This window comes from Myotis yumanensis, unplaced genomic scaffold (assembly GCF_028538775.1).
Source record: "Myotis yumanensis isolate MYYU_CA2020_CCGP unplaced genomic scaffold, mMyoYum1.0.hap1 SCAF_2, whole genome shotgun sequence".
NCBI classification, from domain to species: Eukaryota; Metazoa; Chordata; class Mammalia; order Chiroptera; family Vespertilionidae; genus Myotis; species Myotis yumanensis.
This window is the reverse complement of record NW_027223753.1, coordinates 51,044,794-51,070,415: the sequence shown is the minus strand read 5'-3', so window position 1 is coordinate 51,070,415 and position 25,622 is coordinate 51,044,794. Positions and strand designations below refer to the sequence as shown.

General features: G+C 38.7%; 1 protein-coding gene across 1 annotated transcript; it reads right to left on the bottom strand.

Annotated features, from left to right (window-relative positions):
* Nucleotides 1–1,640: 1,640 nt before the first annotated feature.
* Nucleotides 1,641–25,346, bottom strand: CTH (cystathionine gamma-lyase). Its single transcript, XM_070405381.1, has 12 exons — nucleotides 25,028–25,346; nucleotides 21,874–21,955; nucleotides 20,249–20,344; nucleotides 19,677–19,786; nucleotides 17,528–17,659; nucleotides 13,125–13,182; nucleotides 12,336–12,413; nucleotides 11,066–11,218; nucleotides 7,657–7,778; nucleotides 5,830–5,882; nucleotides 2,289–2,427; nucleotides 1,641–2,011 (listed from the first exon to the last, which is right to left on the bottom strand). Exons 1-12 carry the CDS (start codon nucleotides 25,193–25,195, stop codon nucleotides 1,991–1,993), a joined length of 1,212 nt encoding a protein of 403 aa, XP_070261482.1. The 5' UTR covers nucleotides 25,196–25,346; the 3' UTR covers nucleotides 1,641–1,990.
* Between the last annotated feature and the right edge of the window lie 276 nt (nucleotides 25,347–25,622).

Here is a 25,622-nt window from a genome sequence, read left to right as displayed (position 1 = left end):
AGTCAAAATATCATCTCATCATCTCATTGCCTGATGATTAAGGACAATAGCTGACATCTGGGGACCTCCAGGACTGCATGTAGCTGCATTCCGTTACCAGCATCACCCTAGCCCAGTGATGGCGAACCTTTTGAGCTCAGCGTGTCAGCATTTTGAAAAACCCTAACTTAACTCTGTTGCCGTGTCACATATAGAAATTTTGTGATATTTGCAACCATAGTAAAACAAAGACTTATATTTTTGATATTTATTTTAATATTTCTAACAGTGAGTTACTGTTATCCAATTGAGTCATCTGACAATTTTAAATATGGAAGTTTTAGTTTCTCATCCATCTGTATCAACAAATAGTAAAAATTTCTGCAATTCCTTATGTTCTGGCTTGCCTTTGAGTCTCTGACAAAACACAAGTAACAGTAGCTGACTCCCTTGCAAACTCAGAATAAATAGTCTTTGCTTTTCTTATTTGGCTGAGTCTGTTTATTTCCGCAGCCCTCAGGTCCTGAGAAGGCAAGAAATCAGGCCTGCCAGAAGCCATAGTGAGATATGACCTGCCTCGAATGCTGCTGCCTATCGACAGAATTTCTAGACTATACAGAATGTGGGCAATACATAAGAATGTGTGTTAGTATGAATTCCCCTCCTACACAGCACTATTATTAATCAAGTTCAATACACTTTTTTTTAACACTGAAACAAATGGCGGTAGCAAACAAATGACTGAAAGCTTTTAGCATAAAAACAATTTTAAAAATCTAGCTGAAACCGGTTTGGCTCAGTGGATAGAGCGTCGGCCTGCGGACTGAAAGGTCCCATCGATGTTTCTATCTCTCTCCCTTCCTCTCTGTAAAAAATCAATAAAATATATATTTTTTAAAAATCTAATTATTTGACTTATGACTTATTGACAATAACTTGTTTTGCTTTTTTAAAAAATATATTTTATTGATTTTTTTTACAGAGAGGAAGGGAGAGGGATAGAGAATTAGAAACATCAATGAGCGAGAAACATCGGTCAGCTGCCTCCTGCACACTCCCTACTGGGGATGTGCCTGCAACCAAGGTACATGCCCTTGACCGGAATCGAACCTGGGACCCTTGAGTCCACAGGCCGATGCTCTATCCACTGAACCAAACTGGTTAGGGTGACAATAACTTGTTATACATTTCAATTATAAAAGATTCTGTTTTACACATTTCTTCCTTTAGCCTCACAAACCTACTGTTTCAGATAAAATCTAAAAAGTATTATTTCTGTCTATAAAAGTGGCTTTTGACCTTCTATGTATAGAATTTGTAACTAATCTGCAAACACTAAGATTTGGGTATCATAGTTCTACAATTGAATTGATAAAGTTAACATAAGAGCTAAGAACTCATAGGGCCCAGGAATCCAAGTTAATTCTACATAATATAGAAACATCACAATGGAATGGATTTGATAATTAGATTTATTTTTTTTAAAATAGTAAACACCATCTTAAATCACTAGAATTTCACAGTAAACTTTACAGGCATGTGATATTTGGTTTATGGTAATTAAGTGTAAACCATTGCTTTAGTGCTGTTTTCAATGATATGAAAAATCACACTTGATTTAAAAACATTCATTTAATAATTTAAGTTCTTCAGAAAACATCAAAAGTGAATTATCACTATATTGTAAACATGATCAATATAATTCTTAAGCTATGAAAAAAAGAGAATATTCCCAAAAAGCAACACAAATTTCACCTCCTTCAAAGGCAAATGTATGCCAAAATTAACAAAAAGATATTAACAGCATTGACCTGTCAATGACAATCAGGGAAAGAGGAAACTGTGGAAAACAGGGATGATCCCTGGAAGATTACAGTTGTGTGAAAGGTAATGAGGTGCCTTAAAATTTTCACTTGAAAATCTATAAAAGTTCATTAATGGTCCATTCGATTATTCAGAATATTTGATCTCTCAGGAAGCAACTTCTAATAGCAGTTCTGGGATGCTAGGTTCAATATGCATTTGGACGGTGCTGTAAAAAACAGTGCACAAGAAAAACAGGTTATTAAACATGCTGGCAATGACTTCACCTCCCCTAAGGACTCTTTTCTGAATACTACCATCTTTTAAATCTGCACTGCGACTAAGTTCTATGCACATTTATACACCCTGTTAATTGTAGGAAGAGAAGAGAAAAACCTTTAAGCATTCATAGCAAGGCCTCTCTTTATAAATATGAGCCCCAGCCCCAAGATTAAGCACCACTTTCATGCACACACACCCAAAAACACTAAAGTAATAAAACTTACTGCTTTCTTCAAAGCTTGATCTAAATCTTCCAGTAGGTCTTCTTTATCCTCTAAGCCCACAGAGAGTCGAATCAGTGTGTCACTAATTCCAAGGGCCTCTCTGTGGCTCTCAGGCACTGATGCATGGGTCATAATTGCCCTGGAAGGAAGAATGAGCAAATTTTTTAAAAATGTATATTTTTATTGATTTCAGAGAGGAAGGGAGAAAGAGATAGAAACATCAATGAGAGAGAAACATTGATCGGCTGCCTCCTGCCGATCCCACTGGGGATCGAGCCTGCAACCCAGGCATGTGCCTGGACTGGGACTTGAACCATGACCCCCCTGGTTCATAGGTCAATGCTCAACCACTAAGCCGCACCGGCCAGGCCCAGAGTGAGCAAATTTTTGTCACTATATTATATCAATGGAGGCATATTCTGAATCATAAATTGCAATCATCTTCCAATTTCTTCTACTCTAAATATCAAATTCTTCATACGCTTATAATTTTTCATAGGCAAAAAAAAAAAAGGAATTGTTAATATTATCTTTTCTAGTCATTTAAGTGCAATCCAAACTCTTTTATCAATTTATAGCATCAGTAAGGTATACTCAGTCCAGACACTGGAGGTGCCAGTCAAGCACCCCTATGCAGGAGGGAAAGACAGGGCCTCCAGCGTGTGGATTTTAATCCCTTGCCTGAATGAGACCTTGGCCAGAAATCATACCCCATGGCCAACCAGCTGAACTTACAAGAGGCCTCTGGGACCAAGAGCCAGTCAGAATTAATTTCTTCTGGATCAGTGAATCAATCCAGAACTGGACCTTCTGAGGCAGATCTGGAAAAGGCAACTAGGATCACTAGTAGCCACCAGTGTGCAACAGGAATTCTGGCACATAACCCAGGTGTAAAGGCAAAGCACCTACTATGGGTCAGGCAGTATAGTGAGAGTTAGAAAACTAATAAAAATGAGATTTTATGAGATATTTTCTTTACCCTAGATAACAAAGCAGGAGCTAAAGACTAAGACAATTCACAAAACAAAAGAGTCAACACAAACCCGTATGAAAACTAGGACTGCCAGAGTTCAGCGGGGGGGAGATCTCTGTGGGCTGAGGCATCACAGAGGGGCTTATAGTCTTTCTGAACTCTAATACTCACATTGCCACCAACACTCAACCTCTCCCTGCACACTGCCAGTAAAATCAATGCCTAAGCTGCTTTCTCCTACCTCACGTCAGGCCCATGGAAAGAAAATCTCAGTCGTGGTCAAAGTAAATGGGTATCTTCTTTCACTACTCTAAGTTTTACACGTAAACAGCCTCCTTAAAATGTTCTGCCTTTTCAGGCTCTTAATTCCCTAACAGAGAATGCACAGGTAGAAATAAGAACTTAGGCCTCTGAGACCAGTAGACGTGGGTATGAATCTCAGCCCCTCCACATACTGGCTGTGTGGGCTTGTAAAACTTACCTCTCCTCAGAGTGCATTTCCTCATCTGAAATAATAGTAGCTATCACTTATTGTATGCTGCTCATCAAACAGGTACTCTAGGTCATTTATGTGCATTAATTTAATTTTAATGGATAAAAACTGGATATAACGTCTATCTCAAAAGTGTGTCACAGTCCTTAATGGAAGGAACATATATAAAGCACTTACATGTACCTGGGATGTATCTGCAATATAGTAAAGTAGTAAATGCCTGATAAAAAATAATCTGCAAGAGTAGTTAACATTTACTGAGCACTTAATATGAACCAAGGCATTAGCTGAGGCATTATTTTCTCCCATGGTCTCACAACAACCCTAAGAGCTGGGCACAGTATTATCCACATTTTACAATGGAGAAAACTGCGGTTGAGAGAAGATAAACAATTTTTCTAAGGTCACGAAATTAATACATGTTTTTAGGCTGGGAGACCAACCCAGTGCACACTGGCTCGGCTTCCTCCCTCTCTGATTGCAATGCTGCACTAGTTGCAGCCAAGTTGGGAGACACAGAAGGAGGGTGATAGAACAGCAAGCTCTTGACCTAAATTCACTCCTCTACAGGCAGCAGGGTTATGGCCTAGCAGGAGCGTCTGAGGGCCAAGCAACTTTAAACCAAATCCCTAACAAACCAGGAGAGGTTTAAGACTCGCCTTAAAGTAATACACATTTCATTACTATGAAAAATAACCCAATTTCATATGCTGAGTGTGCCCTCTTGTGCATCCAGACTTAACAGGCATTTCCTTGAAAGGTGAACAAAACCTCTAAGGGTTATCTTAATTATTTGAATCATTTGCGGGGGGGCATCACTTGTTCTTTTTAACTTTGTGAAATTGCCTAACTCTACTCAGAAACTGTAAACTACGATGAGAGAGCAGAAAATGTGCCCAGATTTTGGTCATCTCTAATACCCCTCAGTACAATGATTCCAGAACATAGTTATTCCAGAAATGTGTATGGAAATTAAACACACAAGCAGTTGAAAATTATTAGGTAATGTTGTTGATGGACCCCTGCAATAATTACAACATATGGTCATAGTAACATACAATGAAGTCAGGATGTAATTCAGGAATGCTTGGTGGGATGGGTAATCAAGAAATGATAATCATTATTTCAAATATTAAGGCCATTTTATGGATAAAAAAAATTGAAGCTTAAAGGTTAAGTAACTGGTAGAATAGGCATCAACTCCAGATCCAGGCTGCTTTTACCTCCCCTCGTTGCAAAGCCTCAAGGGTTAAGTTGCTAACATATTCCCATGTGACATTTGAGGGACCAGCAAAACTTTTTGAATCTTTGTTTCCTTGTCTGTAAAATAAGGTGCTGCACTCCCTCCCCCTCCACCTCCCCCCACAGGCACCTATCTCCTAAACTCCAAGGGGCCCCAAGAGACTTGTAACCAGGAGAGCAATGGGCAGTAGCAGCTCGTCCCAGGCTCACCCCCTGACCCTGTCCCCAGGGCCCCTTTTCTCTGACTTCCCAGTGAGCCAAAGCAGCCCAGCCTAGGCTCTCCTGATGCTTCTCCTATGCCCTTCCTTGTGTCACTGTCCTACGTGTTTTTGCTGCAGTCAATAAATTCTTGCCTGCTTTTCTACAATGTTCTTGATTGAAATCTTTTCTTAGATATTTGATGGTAGCTAGTTGGGCCCTCTTCTGACAATCAAGGCGTGGAGGTGTGTCATCGGAGACACATTCCCCATTTCTCAGGGAGCCTTGAAATCAGCCCTTCCAGGACAAAGTCTTCATCTCCCTTCCAGGGCGGAGTGGGATAGAACAAGTAGTCCTGGGCCAAAGGCGGAAAGCCTGACATACAACTTCTGCTGGAATGTCCTTCAGACAGAACAGGCGTGGAAGTAAATTCTGGAGAACACTGATAAGAGCCTCCATGAGATTTCATCAGTCTCCATTCTATTGAGTCAGAATCCATTCTGATTAAATAGTACCATGCTCTTCTGATCATTAAATATCTTGAATTATTTCTGGTTTTATCATATTCCTTTATCAAATGATCATTAAAACTGACATCAAAGTTAAAATACCATGAAAGAGAAAAACATACTTACGGAAGCTCAGCAAGACTCTCATATCCTCCCAAGCTCTCAGCCAGAGTAAATAACTATAGCAAAGAAAATATTAATTTAGAACTCCTACCAAAATAAAAATAAAAATATCTAAAAGTAAATGTTATTAATAAAATGGCCATGGGACAGAGGATGGGCAATAGTGATTATGAATAAACGATAATTGGGCAAGAAAGTCAGAGAAAAAAATGAGAATAGAATCCATAACAATGATTTCATTAATTAGACATACTATGTATAAACTTTCACAACATTAAAAATTGATAAAAGTGAATCTCCTATACCTTCCTAATTGGCCCTATACATGAACAATACTTAACCTGAGCTCTAAAACCTCAGAATTCCTACATCTGAGACCTAGCTCTGTGGTTAGGGGCACTAAGAATATTGGGGACTAGTTATGGTTATGGGAAATATTAATCATGCACTGTTAACCATGATTGCTTTGTTCTGGTTACAGAAAGGACAGTCTACTCTGGCTGGGAGCTGTAAGCCCCTGGGACCTGGGAGTCAACCTTGGAATGCAGTCCATTCAAGACCTGCCTATTATCACGGAAGGATTAACAACCTTGTTGCCCAAACAATGGAGTCCCATCCCGCATTGCCTACTTTCCCATTCCTGTAATCCCTACTTCCCCATGTAATCCTTGTCCTACCCTATATAAGCAGCTGTCTTATAGGGGGCTGCAGAGCAGATTTTTGTGGATGATTCAACCCCTTCGCTGCTTAATTGGCTCAAGTAGTGACAGGCAGTGTGGACCCATTGATTGTCCAGTTACGTTACCCTTTAAAGAAAAATATCTAAATGTTTAAGTACTTATTTGTTAGTATGTATCACTTATTAAATTAATACATCCATTAAACTGCCCCCTGGAATAGAAGAAAAAATAACTCAGTTTTGGTATTTAGTGTTATAGTAGCAAAGAATTTTATAAATATTTTAAAAATTACTCTCAGCCATATTAAATTAAATACACACTACTATTTTTCTGATTTTAGAAATGGACCAGTAGGGCTTTGACGAATCTGGTAGCACCCTATTATTTAAAACTCAGTGTATTGAGTTAACCAATGAAAGCTTAGTGTGTGGTTATGTAGGACTCTCCCTGGGCCCCTGAGAACTTCCTGCCACTGTGGAATTAGACAAAGGCCTTCCCTCCCTCACTCCAGGCAGTTGCATCTTGGGAGGCCACAGGGTTTGGAAAGCCATTCTTGGGCTGGGTTCCAGCATAGCCTCCAGCACTGCACTAACAGCACCTTACTTTGAGGCCTCACATAATATTCATTTGGGAAAGGGGTTTACTTTTTTTTTATTATTATTATTATTGATTTCAGAGAGGAAGGGAGAGGGAGAGAGAGATAGAAACATCAATGCTGAGAGAGAATCATTGATTGGTTGCTTCCTGCACACTCCCTACTGGGGACTGAGCCTGCAACTCAGGCATATACCCTTGACTGGAATCAAACCTGGGATCCTTAAATCCACAGGCCAACGCTCTATCCACTGAGTCAAGTCAGCTAGGGCAAAAGGGGTTTACTTTCAAATAAATTTGAAAACCTATGCGCTAGAACATCCTATCTTTCTCAAATGGATAGCAGGCTCTGGAGAGCTAAATAAACAAACATATTCAGATATCTGCTACCACACCAAAGCCATTTTCTAACCCAATGCATTTCATGATAAAGAGGTTTGTAGGTGTGACCTGCGGGTACAAAAACATGCATCTGAGTTGGATGGAAGTGAGAGATAATAAACTGCCGAAAGAAGGTCTTACCTCTAAAATTTAATAACCTGTTTTGAAAGCTTACCTTCAGGCTCTTGAGGAAAGCCTCAGCGTGCTGAAGAGCGCCCTTAATATAAAAGGTGATCATCCCCGGGCAACCTGTGCACTGACGCTTTGCCAGCTCATGCTGAGGATGAGAGGGCAGCCCTGTAATAAAGTCTTATTTTAGAGTCAAACAAGTAATTTCAAAACAAAACAAAAGAATCAGTTTGCTCAAGTAAACTACAAATAAGCCTAATCATGAGCTTTACCCGACGGTCTCAGCTGGCTGCTTGTTCTGGCCCGTCTTTCTCTCTCTGGCTTCCTTTCTATCTCTTTTCTATGCTCTCCATACTCAAGCCACACCAGCTTTCTTTACACCAGAAGTACCACACTCTATTTTCATCTCAGTGAGAGGGTTCATTTGAAACACAGACAGATAGGACAGGGGTCCAGTGGAAAACAAAGGCAGGTGGAACACAGGCAGGGCAGACACGGCAGTGGGAGCCAGCCTCACCACAGGAACCGACCATGCAGAAATTATAAAATGTTTCTAGACTCAAAGCGGGAGGCATGGGAAAATAAGGGAGGGCCTGCAACAATAAGGTGAACTGATGAATAGAAACGGAAAGTTCAGCACAGGGACAGAGAAAGAACACATAGAAACAGGGAAAGTTCAGGTCCGTTGCTGGGCAAGAACAACTGAGGGAATCAATCGGGTGACGACGCGGATAGATACAGAAGCAGGCTTGTAGCAAATATATACCCCAGGACTACAAGGCTTGAGGGGGGCAGCCCGTTACTGGGCACCCCCTTCCCCGTAAGGGGAGTCTGAATCTGCTTGTAACACATTTTCCACACTTTTGCTTAAATCGCTCACCGTTCCGGTTATCATCAGGATCTTTGCCTGGAACATTCTCTACACTGACTGCCCTACCCCTTGTTAATTACATCCTTCTGTATTGTCCTGCTTAATATCTGTCTTATTCACCAACCTAGTTCCGTCATAGACAGTTAGACAAACATGAGCAGAGCAAGGACGATGGGCCAGGTACAAAAGGTCACCAGGGCGGAAAGCCCGGGGTGCAAAAAGGACAATTGCAGGTGGGACATCATCCCAGGATGACCTTTCCTCCCTAGCCTATCGCTGGTCATGAGATTTGGACCCCCGGACCTTTCGTCCCTACAGATAACATCTAGGCCTCAGTTGTATTTCAGCTCCCGGCCCAGAAAAACAGCAAAACCAGACAAGCTACACCAAGGCTGACCTCAAGGACGGCTGCATTGGATAATGACCCCCTGCTCTGGAGCTGACCAGACAATCAGTGGAGAACCTGACCCTGAAAGAACACACCTGGAGAGCTGATGAATATTCTATTGAGATCTTCTCCTAAAATCTCCATCCTTAACACTCTTAAGACAGAGAAGCCAGCTCGCTCTTCTACCAGGAGCATGCCCAGGCCTTTTCCCTCCCTCTCCCAACTAGTATCATCTTTAACTTCCTCACTCCCAAGCTCCAAGGGCCCTTCCTTTGCCTCTATAACTTGTTTCTTCAGCCCATTTCTTCTATGAATTACTTCTACCTCTGTAATTTTCTAAATAAATGTTCTCTTATAGTTTGAGTCTTGGCTCTGAATTCTTTCCTAACCTGAACTCAAGTACCAAGGTTGCTGAACCCAGGTCCAGTCTGACCCACCATCTCACACATGGTGCCTGTCCCCGGGCTCCCAACAGTTCCATAAGAAATCCTTTCCTTTTGTTGATAATTGGATTCCAGTTGCTAGTACAAAGCTAGGTCCGTAGCTGGCAATTAATATTTACTGAAAGAATCTGAAATGCCTTGTCCAAGCCTTTTTAACAAATGCTACCCATTCTTCAGTTCACAGCCCAAAACATTTCTCCCTTCCTTCATTCAAAATGTACATATAGGGCACTTACTAGCATAGATACAGGATGAGGCAAAAGTAGGTTTACAGTGACTCTATGAAAAATAATACAATAATTAATAAATAATAATATAAGAATAAATTCTGTGTTTCATGTACTCATGACTATAAAACTACTTTTGCCCACCTTGTATTTTTGCCTTGGCTTATTAAAGTTATTTGAGGGTAGGAATCGGGCTTAATTCTCCTGTACATCTAAGAGTTTAAAATAGCTATTTACTCAAGACCACCACAATTCAAACCATTGGCAAAATAGATTCAAACAGTAACATGTAAGTCTGCTAACTCCACATGAGCATTTCTTCAGGTCGTTAGATGTGAAGGAATTCAAAAAGGAAGAGAACTTTGGGGGGATTTTGATGGGTGTAAGTAATAGAGATGTATCAAGTTCTAACCTAAATCAGAAAAAAGTTAGAGCTAATGGCCCGGCCGGTGTGGCTCAGTGACCCAGCATCGACCCATGACCCAGGAGGTCACAGTTTGATTCCCAGTCAGGACACATGCCTGGGTTGGGGACTTGATCCCCAGTAGGGGGCTTGCAGGAGGTAACTGATCAATGAGGTAACTCTCTCATCATTGATGTTTCTATCTCTTTCTCCCTCTCCCTTCCTCTCTGAAATCAATAAAAATATAAATAATAATAATAATAACACGCCGAAACCAGTTTGGCTCAGTGGATAGAGCGTCGGCCTGCGGACTGAGGGGTCCCAGGTTCGATTCCGGTCAAGGGCATGTACCTGGGTTGCGGGCACATCCCCAGTGGGAGATGTGCGGGAGGCAGCTGGTCGATGTTTCTCTCTCATCGATGTTTCTAACTCTCTATCTCTCTCTCCCTTCCTCTCTGTAAAAAATCAATAAAATATATTTTTTAAAAAAAAATAATAATAATAACAACAACAACAATAACACAACAATAGCTGTCCGGTATAAATGAATCAAAATTGTACCTTTTTTTTTGTCAGATTGGCAAAAAATAGAATTTTTTTGGGTGCACTACAGAATTTTAGTAATTACTTTATATGTGCCATGAGATTTAAAAGGCTGAAAATTGCTGCTCTAATGCATATGACCAATTTCTTTTTTTTAAAAATGTTTTTATTGATTTCAGAGAGGAAGGGAGAGGAAGAGAGAGATAGAAACATCAATGATGAGAGAGAATCATTGATCATCAGCTGCCTCCTACATGCCCCACACTGGAGATTGAGTGTGTCCTGACAGGGAAGTCAAACCATGACCTCCTAGTTCATAGGTCGTCGCTCAACCACTGAGGCACCCCGGCTGGGCAAGACTAATTTCTTAACATCCACTAGGCAACACAAGGCCATAGATCATGGCTATCTTCTTTACCACCAGAACCACCACAGAGCTGACACCCAGCAGCATTCAATAATTAATCAACATGAAAATATATGAAAGCACCTAACTTACAAATAAATGTTACATACACAGGATGCTTAGGATAAGCCTTACAATCCCAAGAATATGTGCTTAGAACTCAGATTAACATACCAGGATAAATAACCTTTTCCACCAGAGGATGTGACTCCAGAAACTGAGCAACTGCCATTCCATTTTCAAAATGCTTCTGCATTCGGACTTGTAGTGTCTTCAGACCTCGATTGCAGAGGTAACAGTCAAAAGGAGAGGGGACTGCCCCAATTGCTGCAAAATAAACATATCCTGGGTTAGTGTTGAAGGTGGGTAGGAATCCCCAACATTTTCTGACCCCTCTTTTTCATGATAGTATCCCTGAGAAGCTAGCTACAAAACCCAATGCTTGAGTTTTAGGAGGGGCGGGGGTATTAATATCTCCAATCAGAAGCATGAGAATGGAGCATAATTTATGCTCAGAGGAATGGGCTTTAAAATGGGAGGGAAAAGGAATATCCTGAAAATTATGTACAAACACAGTAACTTTTCGAATATGAACATAAACAGTCCTTTCTATGATCTTAATAAAATGGCATACTGCACAGAGCTGAGCCTTGTATTTCTTTGAAAAAATATTACAACATATAGAGAAAAAAGCAGTTCAGTTCCTGTTATTACTGAATGTTCTACGGATAGTCTATTTAGCTTTTGTCTAAAGCAGCCTATGACTTTACACATGCCTCCAGGATATGGACCACACTCTGACTTTTAACAAATGAAACTTAACAAGCAATAAGTTTTAGTTTCCCTCCTCAGAGCCCCCTTTTGTTACTTTAATATTTACTTCCTAGAAGGGCACTTGTATCCCTAATTATGTTTGCATCTTATGTGTTTGTCAAACTGTAATAATTAATTGAAGTCTCTTAAAAATCACTCCTATCTATCCTGGGATAACTAAACAATCTAACCAGGAAGTGATGTGTAGACAGACATCTGATGAAAATTATGTTTATATCTTATGTGCTATTTAAAATTCACCACCATTTCAGATATAAAAAGTATAATATAAGAAAGTCATCATACCAAATGTTGGTGTTTAAAGAAAAGAAAAAAAATTCATTAAGTCTTAAAACTAAAAATCCACTTGGGCTTTAACCACGTCATGATCAAAATTAACATGGATTTGGAAAAACACAACTCATCCTGTGTGTCATGCTGTAAAGCTCCATTACGCTATAACTAAATCTTTGTAACCCCATTTTTCTACTTTCCTCTAAATACCCAATTTTTTTCTGATTTCTTTCTAAATTAATAGAATGCTATCACTTTACAACATTGAGTGGAAATAAAAAGATTAAATGTAGCCCCCGTGAGACCATAAAATAATCCAGATTTTTTTAATACTCACAATTCTGCAGGAATCGGAGCTTCTCATGGAGGCTCTCAGAATTAACAGACACTAAGCCCATTACAACATCGCTGTGGCCTGAGAAAAACCAAACACTGTTAAGTTAAAAACATCTTTAACTTTAATTTATAATTGTTTTTACTTCAATTTATAATTTCTAAAATGTGATTTTCACTTGAGCGAACTCTGGAAAAAAGCCCTCTAGAATAAGTTTAAATAAACTTTATTTTAAAATAGCAAAAGCCATACTCAAAATAATAAAATAAAAATCATATAAAAAGTAAATGTTTCTTTTAAAGCTGTAAGCAGGATGAACGTATAATCTTTTATAGTAAAATTTAATCCTCTCGCCAAACCGGTTTGGCTCAGTGGATAGAGCGTCAGCCTGCGGACTAAAGGGTCCCAGGTTCGCTTCCGGTCAAGGGCATGTACCTTGGTTGTGGGCACACCCCCAGTGGGAGGTGTGTGGGAGGCAGCTGGTGGATGTTTCTCTCTCATCGATGTTTCTAACTCTCTATCCCTCTCCCTTCCTCTCTGTAAAAAATCAATAAAATATATATTTTTTAAAAAATTTAATCCTCTGCTCATAAATCATGAGCATAGTTAGATCTGTTATAAATGAAATCTTATATTTAATCAAAGTGTAATTTTTTTACTTGCTACATGAGTCACAGAGAAAACCTAAATAATAGTGGAAGAAAAGGGATCAAACGTGTCAAAAATAGCCCTATGCTATTTTCATCTATTCATGGAAAAGAACTTTCAAAGTGTAGATTCTGCATGTCTTACCATTCATATATTTTGTTGCTGAATACATACAAATATCAGCTCCCAGAGCCAAAGGTCGCTGAAAAGAACAAAGGTTTTTATTTTTAATAAGAGATCACTTGAAAATATGTTTCATTAGTTGACTATTTGTTATTGTAACAATCATTCCTATTCTAACTTTTCAAAAATATATACATCTTAAAATGTTCCAGGATCCCTGATACTGTTCCCTTTCTTACCTCCCCCAAATAAAAATACAAAGAATTGGACCCAATAGTCGATCCAAAGGCACAATTTTTTTAGAAAGAGCAGGTAAACTCAGGCCCACGGGTCTCCTGAACCTGTTTCTCTGGGGCAGTTGCTGACTGGCTCCTAAATTTATGACTTACAGCAGAAATGTGGGCATTCTTAGGATTCAGTAAACACAAAAGATAACTGACATAAACATTCAGCAAGTAATCTCTTGGATTTTTAATCATTAAAACCTGACAATATATGCTGTGCTTATTCACTTGGTTTGCCATGATCTTGACTCTTAATTACTCCTTTATTACACTAGTTTTGCCAAGTTTAAATCACTTATGAAGAAACTTGTTTGCACCCAGGGGCGTGGCTCAGCAGTTGAGCCTCAACCTATGAACCAGGAGGTCATGGTTCAATTCCCAGCCAGGGCACATTGCCTGGGTTGCAGGCTCGATCCCCCAGTGTGGGGGGTGCAGGAGGCAGCCGATCAATGATTCTCTCTCATCACTGATGTTTCTATCTCTCTCCCTCTTTCTTCCTCTCTGAAGTCAATAAAAATATATTTTAAAATAATAAATAAATAAACAAACAAATAAATGTCACTTCCTCCGAGATTTGCTTTCCCTGACAAGGCAATCTAAAGTTGCACCCAGCCCTAACCGGTTTGGCTCAGTGGATAGAGCATTGGCCTGCGGACTCAAGGGTCCCAGGTTCGATTCCGGTCAAGGGCATGTACTTTGGCTGCAGGCACATCCCCAGTAGGGGGCGTGCAGGAAGCAGCTGACTGATGTTTCTCTCTATCCCTCTCCCTTCCTCTCTGTAAAAAAATCAATAAAATATTTAAAAAAAATAAAAAAATAAAGTTGCACCCAGTCACCTTTAAAAAAAAAAAAGGAAGAAGAAAAAAACCATTTGTTTGGATTGTTTCCCTCACTTGTCCTGCAAATTAACCCTCTAGTCTTAAGATGTCTTTGATATAATCAACATATTCATTAAACAATATACTATCAACATCTTTCCATTTATGTTTTCTTTAAAACAAAGTGTGTGTGTGTGTGTGTGTGTGTGTGTGTATGTGTGTGTGTATGTGTGTTTTAACCTCACCAGCTGTTTAGTCTTTGGAAGGTATTAATGTTGGGGACTATACATGTTTCATAAATAGGTTTTATGTGTGTTTTTTAATCCTCACCCGAAGATATGTTTTTACTAATTTTTTTTTTTAAGAGAGAGAGAAACATCAACATGTGAGAGAAACATTGATGGGCCCCGGTCAGGAATTGAACCCACAACACCTAGGTGTAAGGGGACAATGCTCAAACCTACTTAACCACACAGCCAGGGCTCATAATCAGGTTTTAAGTAAGATACTGCTCTAAGCACTGTCTACATAGCTGTTTGCTCATCTCTCAAACCAGATGATGTCTAAGGTCTCTTCCAGGACTAACATTCTGTAAACTTTATGGTCAACAGAAAAATCCAGTAACTAACATCTGTTGATTGCAGCATGTGCCAAGAATCATGTTAAACATTCTATGTTACCCAGTGAAACACTGTGCAAAATATTTCACCTAACTCAGTAAAATAAGTACTCTATGACTCTAATTGTACCAATGAGGAAAAGGGACCAAGAGAAATAAAATAGATCACTCAGATTAAAAAACTGGTAGAGCCAGGTCTCCCACCCAGACTACCTGAATCAAACGGCTCTACTCTGAAACTTTATGCTGGTACATCTGTCATTGTGCCTTTTCTGAGACTTACAGAAGATCAGAAGACAAAAGGCAGGCAAGAAAGAGAACGTATCCAGTTTTTATGAGGATAAAACAGTGAGAGGACCTTTTCAGAGGATTTGCTTTGTGGAATCAATACATGTGGTTGCCTAGGAACACTGGGATTGATTAATTCAACTGGAATGCATCCAGATTGAAATGAAGCATTTCATCCCTGTCATGAGCAATGTGATATGGGCTTCAGGAAGGTAGAAAAACTGGACTATATTAGTGACGGTAACAGGAGAAAGAGGGCCAAGCCTGATGAGTAACGTAGACAGGCCCAGGCTAAAACAATTCCCGTCATCTCTTTGGGAATATGCAGGACTCACTGTGACTCAGCCAGATCACTCCTAGGCTGTATTAACTGGACTACTGTAAGTGGTAGATGGGTAAGGAGTTGAGATAAAGAATATAAGAATGAAAATCACCTGCAACACCCTAGCCGGTTTGGCTCAGTGGATAGAGCATCGGCCTGTGGACTCAAGATCCTGGGTTTGATTCCTGGTCAAGGGCACATGCCCAGGGTTGTGGGCTTGATCCCCAGTAGGGGGCGTGCAGGAGGCAGCCAATCCATGATTCTCTCTCATCATTATGTTTCTATCTCTCCCTCTCCCTTCTTCTCTCTGAATTCTATATATATAGAAAGAAAATCACCTGTGACAACTAGATAATACCAGGAGATTTCCACTTAGAAACAGACTGCCTTAGTAGGTTTTCTGTTACAAGATGTTACAGGAAACAACTAAAGATACAGTCAACCCTCTATATCCTCTGTTGTCTGCAACCATGGATTCAACCAACCATGGATGGAAAACATTTGGGAAAAAAAGTTATACCATTGCTGACCCTGGTACTAAGTAGTGAGGCCTAAAATAGTTGTGTCTGGACTGAACATGTACAGCCTTTTTTTCCTTGTCATTATTCACTAAGCAATACAGTATAACAACTACTTATTTAGCATTTACAGCAAGCATGTCAAACTCGCGGCCAGCGGGCCACATGCCTCATTGATTTACAGCGTATTATTAGGCATTATAAGTGACCTAGAGATGAATTGAAGTACACAAGAGGAAATGCATGGGTTATATACAACTACTACGCCATTTTATATAAGGAGCTTGAGCATCTGTGGGTTTTGGTATCGATAGGGGTTCCTGGGACCAATCCTTTTGGATACTGAGGGACTATCATATATCATGAAGGTAAGTGGCCCATGAAGCTATCTGAATGCACTTTAGCCAGGAAGAGTGTGTCAGGAAAGGAAAATAAAAACATAGTAATCCTTTCTGAATAAATCGAAGGATAGTGGAGAACAGGCTTATGCAACTTTCCAAGGAGTCAGCCAGTCACATGAAGGCAGAAGCTTGGCCCAACTTCAGGGACCCAGAATAGAAGGGGGGAAATGGAAACAATTGAGCTTGTAAACACGTGCCTAATTGAAGGGCAGAAGAAAAGGAGCTGGGGTTTCTGGACCTCTGCATAATAAAGAAGCACTACAGAAGTGTAATAAGAATGGACTACAGGGTGCAGGCAGGAAGGAAAGAAAACAAAGTTAGGTTACTTAGAAAAAAGAGAGGGAGAAGGGGGGTGGGGGGGGGGCAGATAACTACTCAATTATAGAGATCCCAAGATGATCTACCAAAAGGAGCCAAACAGAACAGAAAAAAAGAATCTGCAACAAAAAAAATAAAAGGAAAGAAATGAAGGACAAATTGGGAAGTAGTTTGCGGGTGGAGATGTATATAGAGGGGTGGGTAGGTAGGAAAAAAAAGATGGTTTAAAAGGAGCACTCTAAATATTTATAGCTACAATGAGAAACAAAGTAGAAATTCATAAGGAGAGACAAAGTAGAAATTCATAATACAAATAAGGTTAAGATAGGATTACACATAATCTATGGATGCTAAGGGAAGAGAAACTAGAAAGAAGGAAGAGAAATGAAGAAATAATATGTGACATACATTGAGATGTCACCGAGTACAGCTTTTCTTTTCCTTTTATTGGGAAAGTTGGTCAAATAAAAACGTATTAGAGATGACTGAAAAATGATGTTGCTAACTTGTAAGCAGCACATAAATATGCAAGCCCCTACTATGTGCAAGGCCCTGACAGATACAATCATAAAATAAGGTCACATCTTTGGAGAGTTTACACATCCTATGAAAACCTAAAAACTAATTAAGACAACATTTAAAACACACAAAGTCCCATATACAAGATATTAACCTGAGGAAAGAAAGGCCTTGTTTACATTAAAATCATTTTCAAACTCCTAAAATCTAGTCATAGTGATTGATTAAACAAATTATTATAATTGGGCCTTTTCTACCATTAGTTAGTGTCTTTTCAACCCAATTACAGGTGTCCCTCTAGTCCACTAATCAAACCAAAAAATTTATTTGCATTTACCTGGAAATATGCCGACATAAAAGTGTTATCCACAACCAAAATAATGTCTCCATGTTTATGGACAGTATGTGCACAGGCTTCAATGTCAATCATCTTCAAGCTAGGGTTTGTGGGGGTTTCAATCCAAACAAGCTAAAACAATTCAGTAAATGATAATAGTTTATCAAAAACACTGTACAGACATACATCCCATATATTGTAACCATCTGGGAGGCTATACGAGAAGAGCTGGATGATGAAGTTGAAAGGTTCAAATCTGAATCCTAGCCCACATAAATTTCTGAGAGGTCATGGCTAAATAACTTGCCCTTTGTACCCCTCAAATTCTTCATCTGTATAATGGGGCTGGTAATATTTACCTGATAGAGTTGTTGTAAAAATCAAATGAGATAATATACATATAAGCAGAAAAGTACTCAAGGTAATTATTGTAATTATTTTCCATAAAAAAAGAGAATGTATTCCAAAGACATAATTCAGTGTCTGGAAATTTTATTCTTAAGGATAACATAGATTGTCTAAAGTTACATCCTAGAATTTTCATTAAAGAGAACTAGCTCTATGATGCAAAAAAAAAAAAAATATCCTTAATGTTAAGTTAAATAATTCCAGATGCACTAGAAATTATAAATTAAGAACCCAGGACTTGAAGAGTATGGGTTTTAGAGTGAAGAAGAAAGCAACACACACACACAACAGAAAACCTGGCTACAATTCTGTGGGAACCACGCTGCTCTGAAAAGCTCACTTAAGAAAGAGACCGTATCATATACATATCTGTATATTCCAAAATCTAGTACAATTCAGGGACATAGTGGATGCTTGATAGTTATTTAAGACCAAAGAAAAGAATTCTATTTGTTAAACAAGGTACCGCTGTATTGAATGACATTATCTACTGATTTCTTTTTAAGAGTTAACATTTCTTTTTTTATTACTTACATAAATGGACAAAAACTCTTGAGTTTTACTGTAGGAAAGATAAGATAATTAAGTAATGTATATTCTATGAGAATTGATTTTAAAGAATCTATAAAAATTATTCCACTCATTACAAAAATTAAAGTAAAAATAAGTAAATAAATACAAAGTAGGTTTACCTGCAAAAAAATCTACTTCAAATCATGAGGCAAATATTTTGGGGTGGAGGAGGAAATGGATTGATTCAAGTCAGTAAAGAGACAGTACATAAAGCTCTGTTGACAAGAATTAATATACTCACGATTTGCTTTCTTTCCTTAGACTCAGACTAGCTATTTTAATAAGTATCTTTTCTCCCAAGCAAGATAAAAAAAAAAAAAATTTTCTTTTGAAAATAAATCTTAATTACTCAAAGTTCACCCTGGTGTTAATCTTCAAAGTATTTGTGTGAGAAAATAGTTTCATTTTTTAGCAGTCACTGCAACATAATCTTGGGTACAATTCAAACCTTTTAATCAGTAACAGAAAGTTGGAAGGGGTTGACTTATAAAAGACACTGGTCCTTCTTTTACCCATGCAGAATTTAAATGAGGTCCCAAGAAAGAATAGCACATATGCCATTCACTTCAGCACAAAACACCTTCCGGTGGCATACAAGCTTCCCAGGATGGAGGCTAAAGATTGCTAGTGGCCCTTTCTCTACTTCTATTATTCTGCCGAAGTATCCCTTAGAACCCTTAAAAAACCACTTTGCTTAGAATTTGGGGGGCTTGACAAGCTTCCTTTTCTGTAATCCAATTTCTGTGATGACTTCTGTTACCAATACTAGCTTGGTAATGCAGTTAAGAATTGTGTGCTTTTGCTAACAAATGTTCTAATACCATGCTCTGGGAATTGTGCTAAGCATTTCATAAGCCTTATCTCATTTAATTCACACAACAACCTTTCTATAAAGCAGGTACAATTATCCCATTTTGCACATAAAGAAATTGAGACTTTAGTTAAATAATATGCCAACTATGATACAAAATTAGAATTTGTGTACCTAGTAATTTATGTACCTAATCATTATGCTGTAATACCTAGGAGACACCAGACCTATCTTATTCTTATTGATGGCTTCCAATGGTTTCTAATAAAATTTGTTATTCAGATTTATGTCCCCTCGTAAACAGAAATGATGAAAACAAAACATCACAGGGAAAAAAGCCAAACAAAACTGAATTACCTTGGTTTCTGGTGTAATGGCCTCCTCTAGTAATTTAGTTTTGGAACAATCAACAAAAGAAATCTTTAATCCAAATTCAGATGCAACCCGCCTGAAGTACCTGTTTGTACCTGAAGCAGAAGAGAATCAGATAAAATGGAAAGGACACTGTATTAAGAAATGTTCATTCCTTATTGGTATAACCACTTTAAAAATAAAAGGAAGCATCAGTTGCCAAGAAAAATACAACTAAGAGCAATTCTACTTTGGTTAAACAATTTGGCTATTGTGTATTGTAAAGAATATAAGGCTTGGATTTTTTTTTTTTTAAGCTAGAGAGTCAAATAAAATATACTTGGTATCCACACCAAGTGGCATAAAGCAGAAAATGTTATCAAAACACACAATCTCTATTCTTCAAACATTAAGGAGCATGTTCTCTAAAACATCAATGTCTTTTTAAACAATTTCTTCCCAGTACTCAAATCTAAAGTAAGTAAACCCATCTTGGCAACATTGTTAATATAATTCAGGACCCACTTTATTATCTTTAAATATCAGTTGACACAACACGAATGCAAGATATCACCTACCTCCATATACATCATCCATACATATAATTTGGTCTCCTGATTTTAAGAGATGGGTAATAGTCATAGTGGCTGCTAAACCTGAAGCAAAGGCCAAACCTAAAATAAAAACCAAGTCAGAGTAAACCAAAAAGTCAGACCAGTAGGTTAAAAACACCTACAGCATTAACTTCATGTCCCTCTCTGATGAGAGGACGGTCATCACCACCGAGTCTCAAGAAGTCCCATGATGAATACCATCACAGAATACCCCTTTTCCATTTCAAAGATAAAATATCTATGTAATTAAAAATACATAAATCTGCTTTAATTAGATAACATTTCTCTGAAACACTTCAAGGAAATAATATTTTTATAAAATTCTGAGATAAAAGGCCAATTGCCAATTAAATTACAGTTTGAAAATATCAGGCTCTAAAGAAATTTCAAACTTGAGGAATAGAGCTAAGCTATGATTCATTCACTATAGGGATATATAACTGAGCAAATTTAACAAAGATCAAAATCACACCTGAGATCTGTCTGATAAATTTAATAAATTTTATTTTTAATTTTTTTAATGTGAATCTCTCTTAAACAAATGTGATCTCATGTTGAACAAACATAATAAAATAAAAAATAACTGACATTGTGCACATTAAACACCATAGAAGAAAATATCCTGACAAAGTATCAATAGATCATCTTGATGATTAAAAAAATATATATATCACCTGTGACTGATAAAAGGGACAATCCAACCAACTTTTCATAAAATAGAATTTTAAAAAAAATCTCCTCAGAGAAGTGTAGGTTAGGATTGCAGTTTTCTACTGCAATAATTCATATAGTCGGCTAAACTTCAAAGCACAGTTAAAAACAACCATGTTTTCTGGATCCCACTTGAAAAAAGTGTTTGACATATAAACACTCAGTCTTTATACCTCCTGCAGAAAATAATGCTCCCCACACAGTACTAAATTTCAGCAATTTTGTGCTTAATTTCATCCAAAATTAAACCAACTCTCTCCCCAAAATCCCAAACAAACCCAGTAATTCACATTATTCTTTCTAATTCCTACACTCTTGCTGTGAGAAAACTCCTAAGACACTGTGTTTATGCATTAATTTGCCCTCGTTTAGCATCATTTGCATAAATAATACAAAGATATTTAGTAGCAATCCACTCCCTTATGAAAATAGACACAAGATCCAAGAGCTAATTTCTAATCTCTGAGAGCACATTATCAATGGTACCCACTAGTGCCAATGTGCCTTGCTGCTATTCTCAGGCACAAATAATCAGGTGAATGAAAGCTTATATTCTCTTAGGTAGTCTTATAAAACTTAGTTAATTTTTATCTATTTATATTGACAGCTTCAGATAAAGAGTATCTACATGAATACCAAATGGAAAATTTTGCCATTTTGTCTCGATTCATATTTATTCTTACCCAATAATCATATATATGCACAGTCTACCAGCTGTGGGACCTTGGGTAAAAAATTCAATGTTTTAGTAAAATAACCGTTTTGAACTAGCTAATCCTTATTTCAGTCCAGTTCTACATTCTGTGCTTCTGTGATCTTCCCTATGCATGTAAGAATAGATTCCAGACTTCACAAACTTGGGATTGGAAATCACTTACTATACTTAGCCCCATCCAATGCTGCCACTGCTTTTTCCAAGCAATTCCTGGTGGGGTTTCCAGAACGGCTATATTCAAAACCCTGAAGGAAAGAAGTCAGAAATCTAAGTTTAAAAAAAAAAAGAAAGAAATCTAAGTTTATTATCACAGTCATAACTAGACAACTCCACAACTATGGGTTCAGCCTACTGTAATACAGTTTTATTTATTTATGGCATGTCTTGCTGTAAAAAGGATAACAGTGTTGTGGTTCGAAGAGGCTCTGAAGTCAGCCAAACTGGATTAGAATTCTGTACCTACCGCTTATGAGCTACATGCCAACAGGCAAATTACTTAACATTTCCCAGGGTCGATCTCAATAAATGGGAATAAACTACAGATATCTAGTTCATAAAACTGTTGTGATGATAAAATGAGATAATATATAAGTCCTCTCCATGGTGCCGAGCACAAGCTAACTACTAGAAAACTGATTGTATTATTAGCATTGTTATTATGTTAGACTTATCTTTACCCATTAATCTGGGGACATCATGAAAAGGGAATCACCTAAGCTAGGAGCAAACCAAATTCTAACATCTATTTCTTTCCTAAGGAGTGAATGATGCAAGTTCTGTTTAGCTTCCAACAGGAAGCTATGAACAGATTCTACAAATGTTCAAGGATCAGATCTTGGCTCTACAAAAGAGATTCAAAAAATGGAGAGTAATTCTTGGCAAAGTAGCTCTACACAATACTTTTTAAGATTTTGTGTTATTTTATGTGTATGTCACCATACTAAATGTGTTCATCCAGTCATTTTATTTAATCCTTGTGCTCTGCTTTGAGAAAAGGAAAGCCAACTAGTATAGGGAGTGCCACAACCAGAATTAAAACTCGGGATTTAAATGAAAGTCCTACAATTTCCTACCCGTCCCTCCCCACAAAGCCCTCCTCCTATAGAACATAACAAAAGACAACCACTCTCTACATATTTGTCTCTGATTCAGGAGCTCCCAGTATTAGTTATAAGTATCTATTTTAATTTGTTTTGTTGCTTTGTTTCCTTGTTTTTGACAAACTGTATACACATATTTTATAGGACTCCAGCTACTCTCATCTCATCACTTAATTGATGTGACCTGCAGCTGTACTTACCAGACAGAAAAAAAACTGTATTCATGTGGCAATTGCCACAGAAAGGTACCCCATGTTTCCATAAATATTCACTGCAAATTTAACTTTGGGGGTGGGGGTGGGGAGAAACCTATTTTCGAAGCAAATTCCTACCCCCTAGCCCAGTGATGGCGAACCTTTTGAGCTCAGCGTGTCAGCATTTTGAAAAACCCTAACTTAACTCGGTGCCGTGTCACATATAGAAATTTTTTTATATTTGCAACCATAGTAAAACAAAGACTTATATTTTTGATATTTATTTTATATATTTAAACACCATTTAACAAAGAAAAATCAACCAAAAAAATGAGTTCGTGTGTCACCTCTGACACGCGTGTCATAGGTTCACCATCACTGCCCTAGCCCATTCAATAGCTTTCCAAATGGAACTGAAGAATTAGATGCTTCTCATTCAGCCCCTCAAATTCTCTTTAGACCCTTAACTGATTTTTTAAAGGTATAAAGTGGAGTTTGTGGATTTTACCATCCCTGCTGGCTCTCTGAAAACATTAATTATTAATATCATAGCTACATGGTTAACTTTTGTGCAGAAGCTCCGGCAGCCACACGTTCACAAAACTCTGCATCAGGCACAAACCATATGCTGGAAGACAGGTTGTGTGTACACATACTGATTCCAAAATACAGTGGCTAGAAGTATCCTAAACCAACTGTAGAAATGTCCTTAGAATTCTACCTGACAAAACAACGGGTTAAATCTAAAAGAATTTTCTTCAACTTACTATAGCATAACACAGTAAAGAGGTTTTTGAAGTTTAATCAAGGTTTAGGACCTACAAAGTTCATTTAACTAACTTTTTTCTGAACCTCAGACACTTTTAAGTACTCCAAGATCCATCGAGTATTCCACCAAAAGGGAAAAGGCTACATGGTTAACGAAGAGGGCACTCTCATAAACCTTACATGTCATTTATCAGTGACTCTGGTCAGTTCCTTGTCTCTAAAAAGTGCATAATATCCGTCCTGCCCCCGGATCTGGTTGTTTTGAGGATCCAATGAAAAAAGTGTAAATCTGAGCACCATGAAATACCAAACTACTGAGCAATTATAATGTACCATACAGCTTAACCTACATATCAACAACTTATGTGGTAGGTACTATTATTAACCCATTTACACAGAATCAATCCGAGGCTGGAATAGGTTAAGTAACTTTGCTCAAGGTCACCCAGATCAGAAGAGGTGGTGTCAGAACCCAAACCTAGGTCCTCTGACTACATGATCTATGCTTTTAATCACTAAACCACACTGCTTAAATGATGCAATGAGTTACATTATTGCTAGCATTATTGGAGTAGAGCACAATGTCGCTGAATGCCTAAAAGTGTGGTTCCAGAACACAGCTGGAATTCCAGCTCCTCAACTTATTAGCTCTGTGGCCTTGGACTAGTTATTTGTCCCTAAATCTCAGGGGTTGTTTTTTTTTTTTTTCATGAGAAAAATGAGAACTTGGTTCAGACTATGGCTGTTGTCAGAATTATCTGGGACAATACATGTAATACACATGAAATAACGCATGTAATTATGTATCTAGCATATAGTAAGTACTCAATAACTATTAACAATTGAATACATCTACTGGAAATGATCTTGATTCTGAGTTATAAAACCCTTAAATTTTTTTTTTAGCCGACTCATTATATTTTTATAATTGTTGCTGCTACAAGTAATTCAAGGAAGTTATGATCCTCAGTTTTGAACTGCACATTTACCAGAATCACATGAATTTAAGGCCAAATCTAGATGGCAATTTGGACAAACTGTTCCTTCTAGTCCTGCTTATCAAAAGAAATATGATCACTGGACCATCCCATACAAATCTTTATTGCAAGGAGGATTACAGGTGTAGCAAACATCCTCCCCGGCTGCCTTCCTGATGTATAAGTCATTTTACAAATTACTTGGGTGCCCTTTAAGCTTGTCAGCCATCTCTCTCTTTCCGCCCAACCCTGGACCGCCCCAGCCAGACCCAGCTCACCGAGTGCTTGCCGGGAGCCCCCTGCTTGAACGTGGTGGACATGGAGATGGGGGCCACTACAGCCCGAGAGCTCCATTGCTCTGGTTCCTGGCCCACATGGATGGCCTGCGTGGCGAAGTGCTGGAAGTTTGGCAGGAAACCGTATGGGGAGACGTCTTTTTTCTGCATGCTGAGCTGCGAAGGAAGGAGAGAGGAAAAGAGCGAGGAAGATGAAACTAGGAGACGGGTGCGTGAGGGCTGGAAAGTGACCTAGAAGAGCCAGGCAAAAGGGAGCCAATCGGAAGCCAGGGACCAGCAGCCCGCACACAAAAGCCGGACTCGGCGACTCTGCGGCGGGGACTTAAGTGGCCTGGGAGGGTTTGCACTGCCCGAGGGGCGGAGCCAGCGCCACCCAATGAGCGAAAACCCCGACGCGGTCCCCGCTCCTCATTGGTTGGCAGTGGAGGCGTTGCCTGGAGCGTCGCCGGGCCCGGCCTTCCCGGTTCAGGTGGTAGATTTGCAGAGTCCGTTTTTCCACGTGGTGCTTGTCCCCGCGGGCGAAATTCCCGAGTTCGGGCTCGGGAGGAAGCTGCCTCGCTAGTTCCTGCGAGATACC